The 8,662-nt window shown below is 52.6% G+C and overlaps 1 gene segment (V, D, J or C); it reads right to left on the bottom strand.

The window, feature by feature from the left end:
- Window positions 1–2,928: 2,928 nt before the first annotated feature.
- LOC149869795 (immunoglobulin kappa variable 3-20-like) lies at window positions 2,929–7,124 on the bottom strand. The segment is given in 4 exon segments: window positions 2,929–3,085; window positions 5,769–5,823; window positions 6,470–6,784; window positions 7,076–7,124. Coding segments are annotated over 4 exon segments (576 nt in total).
- Between the last annotated feature and the right edge of the window lie 1,538 nt (window positions 7,125–8,662).

Raw genomic sequence — 8,662 nt, 5'->3', positions numbered from 1 at the left:
TCTGCCCTGCTGTCCCCAGATCATGCGGGTGGCCTCCTCTGGACCCTCTCAATGTTGTCCACATCCCTCCTGAAGCGGGGCGCCCAGAACTGGACGCAGTACTCCAGCTGCGGCCTGGCCAGTGCCGCGTGCAGGGGGAGGATCACCTCCTCGGCCCTGCTTGAGATGCATCTGTGGATGCACGACAAGGTGCGGTTAGCCCTGCCAACCGTGACCTCGCATTGTCAGCCCATGTTCATCTTGGAGTCAATAATGACTCCAAGATCCCTTTCTCCCTCCGCGCTCTCAAGAAGGGAGTTTCAGGTGCTGTTTGTGAACCACCTGAGCTCCTCTGCTCTGCTCTGCTCTGCCAGCTGACTATGCCCATCCTGCTCAGTGTTTCCCTGCTCCCAGTGCTCAGACAGAGGTTGTCGTGTGGGCAAACTGGGAGTGACCACCAGGTGCCTTTTGAATGAGTGAAGAGCTCCCATGGCCGCAGGGTCAGGATGTCACCCGGGGCATTTCACCATCCACACTCCAGTCCCTTTCACCGGCCCCCACTAAACACCCGTGTGGGAGGCTGGAAGCTCAGGCCATGCTGGAGTCCTGCCCTGCGCGGTGTCACCCTGTGCCCCGTGGGGAGGGAGGAGAAGGGGACGTAATGCACAGCCAGTCTGACCTGGAGGAGGAGACCCGGCTCTGGACAGTGTGAGGATCCTGTCACCTCTATCGGCTGCCGCTCACTCTGGGGTGTCAGGGCCAGGGCTGCTCATTTCTGAGCTGATGTCCCTCCTGACCCCTTCATGTCCCCTCCTTGCTGTCTTCTCCTCCTTGACAGCCAGGCCCTGGACTCTCCCCTTGCATCCATCCATGGCAGTGACTCTCAACCCAAGCACTGCAGCATCCTGGCAAACTAGGACAGACTTTGAAAGGTATTTCCAGAGTCCAGAGCCCCCTGGGAGCCATTCTCTGCCCTGGGAGGAGACCAGAGCCACAACCGGGGTTGTCCCTTCTGGGCACAGGGGCTGTGACTCTGGAGCAAAGGGCATGATGGGCCGAGGTCTGCCCCACAGACCTGGCTGTCAGGAGTGACATTGTGTGTGGCTGGATGCAGGCTCCTGGGGGCTGTTGGAGAGTTTGTGTGGGAACTTGGTAGCAACTAAAAATAAAACCTAGAAAACCCCCAAGATGGGGAGCATTTCAAACAAGATACAATCCTAAGAGAATGAAAGAGCAGGACACGGTTCAGAAGTGGGCAAGAGAAGCTGGACAAGCTGCAGAGGCAAGTACAGTGAAGCCAGGGACTGGAGACTTCAGGATACTTTGACCTGCGCCAGATCAGTTAAGGTAAGATATGCACTGCCAGGGGACACGGATGCCCCTCAGTCCACCCCATAATGTTTCCATTGGCAGAGAAATACAAAAAGAATCGGCTGAGATCTGAAAGCTAGTGACCTGGGATGGAAATATGAAATCCTGGAGTCACAAATATGTCACACGGCTGGATTAGAGGACACAGTTGCAGGTGGTTTAGTTGCTTTCCTTTGGATTTCCAAACTTTAGCATTGTTTTGTTTTCTTGTGTGCTGGGTCACAGCTTTTCTGGGCTAGTATTGCTTGTTCCAAGTCTAACCTCACCGTTGTGTCCTTCAGCTCCTGAGTTACACTGGAAACCTGTGTCTCAGATACACACAAAATCACCCATCTGTCACAGAGCTGGGAAATATATACCTCAAAGGCAGTGTGCATGCATGTGTGTGTGTGTGTATAAGTTGAAGTCTGTGTGGGTGTGGACACAGATGTGCATGTGGGGTCTTCTCCTTTCAACGTGCCCTTTTAAGGCCAACCTGGTGCCAATTGACAATATTTAGAGCCACGAGGAAGAAGCAGGGGTGTCCCCTGCACTGGCAGCCCAGACCCTGCTGCTTTGTGCAATGCAGCACTTTCAGCGTGGAAATGCCCCTGTGCTGGGACGACTGGAGCTCTGGTTGTTTCCAGACCAGTCCCACCCCAGCAACAGGACTTTGTGATTGCTCCACAAGGATTTTCTACAACATGGGTTTTCAAGCTGTTTTCCTTCGCAGACACCCAAAAAATTTGTAATGAATATATGGACTCCTTTGAATTGTAAGTGTGGGTGTGCATGTACTTCTGATTGATCACAGCCATCTTTCTCAGACCCTGTAGACACAGCATGCCCCACACGGGGCTCTGTGACCACAGGCCGGAAAGGACAATGGAACAAGGTGCCAGGTACCTGGGTGCAGGTGGCCAGGCCTGGGGGCCACATAGCGGTCAAAGGGCCCCAGCTTCAGAGCCTGGGAGCAGCAGCCGAGTTAGGCTTGGTGAGCAGAGATCAGTTCAGGAACAAAAGATCTTGCAGGAGCATGGCCATGGAAGAAGAAAACCCCTAGAAATGCCCTTGCCTGTTCCTTGCTCTGTCCTGACATAGGGGAAGTGTCTGGTGAGATGTTGCTGGCTGGGAGCTGGGCGCGGGGGGTGCGATCCCTATCTTAACAGGTGGCTTGGGCAGGCTTTTTATATGGGTAAGCTGCTTTCTGTGACTCAGGAGTTGAGTCGCTGTCTTTGGTTCAAGGCTGTGAGCTTAACTCTAGGAAAGCTTTGGCCCTTTAATGGTAAATGTTGAGCAGAGTCTGGACACACGTTCGGGTGACAATGGTGCATCCTGCATCTGTGCAGGGGGATGGACCACATGGGCGTGAAGGACTCTCCTGACCCCGGGGCTGCACAAACACTGTCCTGTTCCCTGAGCAGCTGCCTGACAAGGACCAAGCACCTCTGCAGGGAGTGGGGGCTGAGGCTCGGCCCGTGACAGTTCTTCGAATTAATCAGACGATCTGAGTGTAAGCGGGCCCGTTGCATTGATTGCGCTCTCTAAATTCTCTAAGGCATGCTTTGTCAGAAACTGCCTCCCCTGCTACTTTCTGCTTCATGCTCCGGTTGCAGCAGCACGAGGAGGTTTTTGTACTGCAGTGTGTATCACTGTGGGAGGGCGGCTGTTGTCCTGCTGACAGTAGTAGTCACCGGCATCTTCCACCTGCACCCCGCGGATGGTGAAGGTGAAGTCGGTGCCACTGTAGCTGCCACTGAACCGGTCGGGGACCCCAGTGAAACGGCTGTTTCCATTATATATGAGGAGCTTGGGAGTTTGTCCTTGCTTGAACACATGTAATTGCATATCATAGCTCGTGGAGCTGGAAGCCTTGCACTGGATGGTGACCTGTCTCTCCTGGACTCACTGTCACAAAAGCTGGCATCTGTGTTATAACAATCTGCCCACTAGGGAAAGAGGGAAAATGAGAAACTTTGGCATGAATCCCCTTTTCCAGTGTTGGTCTCAAAGTCCATATAATGCAATGTCTGTGCTGCCTACCTTCAGCCACAGAGACGAGGAGCCACATCAGACGCATCCATAACATCATGGTGCTTCTTGACTTGCTGCACTTCCAAATCTTACACTTGTGAAGCAGGAGTTTATAGCCCTTCAGAGTCCTACAGCTTTTAAAGGTTACGTATGGAAATATATGCAAATTGGGGCTGGGCTAAGAGATGCTTGAGGCTTCCTGTCCCATCACGGCTGCATTGTCAGGAGGAAGCAGCTGCAGGTCACTCTCCTGCTCTTCCTTTGCTTTGCCAGGAGGCAGGGGCTCCTCTACACAGAAGCAGTTCGCTGGCAGTGAGGTGTTAAACACGGTGCGCATGGAAAGTTCACCCAAGGTTACAGAGGAGTTTTCTGTGCAGCCAGATGCACACGCAGGACGCTTGGCCCTTGCCATTGTAAGCAGAGAGATGCAGTCTCCAGGTGCAGGTGATTGTAAATGGAGCGTGCGGAGCATCCCCAGGAGAGTCGCTGCAGCAGGGCCTGTCCACTGCACAGACCAGTGACAGAAAGGATGTTCAGGGCCTTTGGATTTGGGCTGGTTTGTACCAAGTGCCTTTTCTGACGGCCCCAGTAACATGGTGGTGGGAGCAGAGATGTTCCTGTGTCTGAACAGAGGCATTGTCCTTGGTTGTTCTTTCTGATGTGCCCACAGCTTCCTTTTCCCCCTAATGTCAAAAGACTGACATAGATCAGGGGTGCTCAACCTCTGGCTGACTAGCTGGGAAATTTGGCATGAGGCTTGCCCCCTGGGAGGCTGGGGCTGGGCTGGGCCATCCCCCATCTTCCTAAACTTCTCCGCTCTCCCTAGAGCCTGGGCCATGCCCCCTTCCCTCCCCTACACCTGCAGCTCCAGGTTGGGACCGAGCTGTGCCCCCACCCTGGGGCTGGGCCATGCCCACTCTGCTCCCCTCTCCCCCCAGTAGCCAGATGGGGTCCGACCAGCACATGCACTCAGTGCCCGATCAGGACCACCAGTTGGATCTGGCCCACGGACAGCCTGGGCGCTGCCCGTCCAGGCCCCTGGGCAAAAAGGTTGGATACCGCTGGTACAGACCATGCACCAAGGAGCTGGCAAATTACTATGAAAAAAGGTGGCAGGTAAAGTCTCTGCTTCACTTTCAATAGTTTGGTCCTTGTCTCCTGACAGAAAGTCTCTTCGCTATTGTAATGAATTTGCCCCAGTTGAAGACAACCAAACAACCAAGCAGAAACTGAGCTCCAGCAACACGCCCTGGGGTCACCGCCACGTGGACAGGCCCATGGGCAGGCACACTTCCAGAGCCAGCGTCTGAACCCTCATTTGCTATCTGGATTGCAAAGAACCTGAACTCCCTCCTGGTCTCTGCACATTACCTCAGCCTGTGGGTGCCTCATCCTGTCCTAGCCCTGAATGTGCTCTGCGCTCAGCGGAGCTAGTTTCACAGGCCCACAATGACCAGGTCCTGCTGAGCCTGGGGCTAACACTCCTGTTGGCATTAACAGTACCAGGAGAATCCCAGAAATGCCAATATCTTGATTAAAACCTCTGCTTTTTCAGTGGTAATCGCAGATCTGTGGTTGTTCTTTATGGCTTAAAATCATTCTGGTATCAGCTGCCGCACTGCCACATCATCTCTCCATAGAACAGGTCACCAAGGCCTCATTTGGGGATTAGCTTCTGGCAAGATGAATCCCGTATTCGACAGGACAAGGAGAGCATTTAAGTGATGGGACCTGTTGTGCCCTTCTTGGGGGATGTCAAGTCCGGGGCGCTGGGCAGGTGCAGAGGCCCTAATATGCCTGTTTTCGTTACGGCTGCCTGAAATGCAGTCTTCACTTGAGAGCATGAAGATGAAGCTGTAAAGTGCTCAGTGCAGTGTGTGTAGCTGCTCAAGACAAACTGGAAATACCGGGTCATTTGTCCTGGAAAGCAGTGGATCAGTATAAGGACCCGCTTGGAGTTCGTGGTCACAAACCCGCTCCGATCAGATTTGGTCGCATGGTTCCTGCAATGTCTATTCCCACATTCACTGAGCCAGGTGCAGATGAGCCTGCAGGGAGGATTAGCAGTCACACGCTGCCCTCTACCGCCCCGAAACTATCATTAGATTCACGGCTCTCAGTGGTAGGATCTCTCTTGCAGTAACAATCCCTTTTATACCTAGGATTTTAACTTTGGGTGGGACTTCTTCCCTGACTGGGGATGCATGCAATGTGATCTGAAGCCAATAACGGTCACAGAGCACCCTCCACTGGAGTAGATCTACTTTTCCACAAGAGTTTTAAACAGCTTATACTGCAAGAGCTGTGACTTCTCATGGGAAAAGGGAAAGGACATGTTTCAATGGAAGAAAAAGATACTTTTCCCCATCTAGACTGCCAACATCACAGCAGGGGCTGGTGCTCACCTTTGCTCAGGAGGTCCCTGGTAAAGGGCAGCTGTGCAGTTCTGGGCTCCACATCCTGACAGGGAGATGGAGAAGTGAGAGAGGGTCCTGAGGCAGGTGACAGAAACGATCATTGACTTGGACGGCAAGTCATATTAGCAGACTTTGGAAGGAGCTAGACATGTTCTGCTTGCAGTAAAGGCACATACAAGGTTACACGATAGCAGTCTTCAAATAACTGAAGGGTTGCCATAAGGAAGACGGAAAGCATCTTTTCTTTTTCACTGCAAAGATTATGATGCAGACCAGTGGCTAGAAGTAGCAGCTGTAGTGGAGCTCTTATTTTCATTTGGCTCACCAAAGTTCAAGGCGAATGTCCCCAACACTGGAGTAAGTTTGGACTTTTCAAGGTGATAAGAACAAACAAGGAGATCGGGTGATTGCACCAGGCACCGGGGGGAAATCGCAAGTTCATATCGACAAGGAGAACAACTTCACAACGACAAGCACGACAGTGGAGACCCACATCAGGAGTCCCTGGCTGTGAGATGATGGGGAAGGGCTGTGACAGAGTGAAGGAAGTGCTGGGTGCAGGGTATGAATGTGAGCAGCGTTTGGCTGTGCTGCCGTGTGTCAGCCGAGTCACGGGCCTGTGGCTCTGGGCAGGAAGCAGCTGGTGCTGGGAACAGCAGGACCTGAACCAAGCAGGCAGGTTTTTGTACTGGGTTGTAGCACTGTGAGAGGGGTATTATCATACTGTTGACAGTAATAATCTCCAGCATCCCCATCTTCCACCCGGCTGATGGTGAAAGTGTAGTCGGTGCCAGACCCACTGCCACTGAACCGGTCGGGGACCCCGGAGGGGCGGCTGCTTGTGCTGTAGAGAAGGAGCTTCAGAGCCTGCCCTGGTTTCTGCTGGTACAAGGCCATGTAGCTGCTAACACTGGAGCTGGTTTTGCACTTGATGGTGACTGTGTCTCCTGGGGACATGGCCAGGGACTCTGGAGTCTGAGTGATGAGGATGTCCCCGCTGGAGCCTGCAATGAGAGAAACAATTAACATGGAACAAATAATTAACATAAGGTAATTAAAATGAAACTATGATTAAGAGAGACAAGCGGTGTCCTATTTTTGTTTGAATGTTTGTCCTCCTATGTTCTTTCATAACACTTAAAGTGTATTTCTGCTCCCAAAAATTGTTAAAAGATTTAACCATTCTTATTTAAGGATTGAAGAAAAAAAAATCCATCCTATATACTTCCAGAATAGACATTGCATTTTTAAAAACTAAATTTTTTTATCAAATATCTCTGTCCTGCTGCCCTTACCCTGCACCCAGAGCACGAGGAGCCCGAGGAGCTGAGTCTGCCACAGCATCTTGCTGCTTCTGCACTGACTGACACGGAGCTGAGAGACACCAAGCGTTAAACCGGCCCCTTTATAGCTGCTCTGAGGAACAGGGCGCTCGCTGTCACTGGGGCGGCCATATGCAAAGCACCAGCTCTATGTCAATGTGCCTTCCCTGGGACCCAGGGCAGAGACTGCAGGGCAGCGGCTACACACAGCCCTCATCGATGCTGCAACACCATTTCCTGGCAGAGACAGAGGCACACAAAGATGAGAGATCCCTGTGGTTTTCCTATGGAGTGGTTGGGATACTTCTCCTATGTCAGAGGCCAAACATCATACTCTCATCCACTTTTTGGTACATGCACCCCCATTTCCCTCTGCGCAGTCACTACCGGTCTACACATGGGTCAGTTATTATCAGGTGCAATTTGGCCTTTCCCTCACCACTGCCACTGTCTGGTTGTTTCTTTTGATCAAGCAGCAGGGTCTCCTCTGCTCTCTAATGATGCTTCATCTCACCCAGCACCCCAGCCCACCATCCTCACTGCTCCCAGCACCCTCTGTTGCTTGCCCATCCCTTCTACCATGACCTGCCACTAGCTCGGCATGAGAAGGGCCCCTGCCTCCAGTTGCAATGGAGCAAGCAGAGGGGGATGCAGCGCAGCACCAGCCATTGCTCTGCAGCGGGGCAGGTGTTGCTCGGGTGCAGCCCGGCAAGCAGGGCCCTGGGGAGATGGCCCAAGCCCAGACTCTGCACAGCCTGTGTCAGCCAGGAAGCCCTGCTGCCTTGGCCGGAGTCCCCCAGGCTCTGGGTCCTGCCCTCCCATGACACCACCCCGACCCCCTTTTCAAACCACCCTCCAAGACAGGGTGTCTTGATCCCCACCTGGAACATGTCAGGTGTCTGCAAGGACTTTCCAGTCATGGCATGAACCGGACGTGGCTCAGGTGGGGATCCCTGCATGACCATGAACCTATTGCACTCCCAGTGCTCAATTGCTGTGCCAATACCAGTGTCCTTGGTGGCTGAGTCAGGATAAAAAGTTCACCCTTTACTGCCTCATGTCTAACAGCATCCAATCAAGTCCAGGAAAATAGATAGGGACAGTTTCCCCAAAATATGATAAAACAGACCCAGGCTGAGTCCAACATGATGTGAGGGGCCTTATGCCAGGTACAGAGGTCCCAGCACAGAGCAGGGCTCTCTCTGCCCAGCGCTGCCCAGGCACACAACAGAGTCCCAGCCCTCTTCCAAGGACTAAGGGAGAATTTGGGAACTACATTTTGGTGCCTAAAAAGAGATTTATGCACACCGTGGCCAGCAATGTGATGCAGAATATGTCCCTCACCTTGCACCGGGGCCTGTGTTCACTGGGAAGCCTACAATTCAGTTCAGAAAGTTCCCACGGCTTCTTTAGCTTCATTTAATCTGGCCAATCCCATGCCTTGATCCCACCCAGTCTCCACCCTGAACGATTTCCGCAGGACTAACCTTGAGGAAATATTTCCTAATTCCCCTTTCTGCACTATGTGGCATGTCTTTGCTCCTCTAAATAACTCTTGTT

The sequence above is a fragment of the Crocodylus siamensis genome, chromosome 2 (genome assembly GCF_052110815.1).
Source record: "Crocodylus siamensis isolate JL-2025a chromosome 2, ASM5211081v1, whole genome shotgun sequence".
NCBI lineage: Eukaryota > Metazoa > Chordata > Crocodylia > Crocodylidae > Crocodylus > Crocodylus siamensis.
This window is presented reverse-complemented; position numbering and strand designations above follow the sequence as displayed.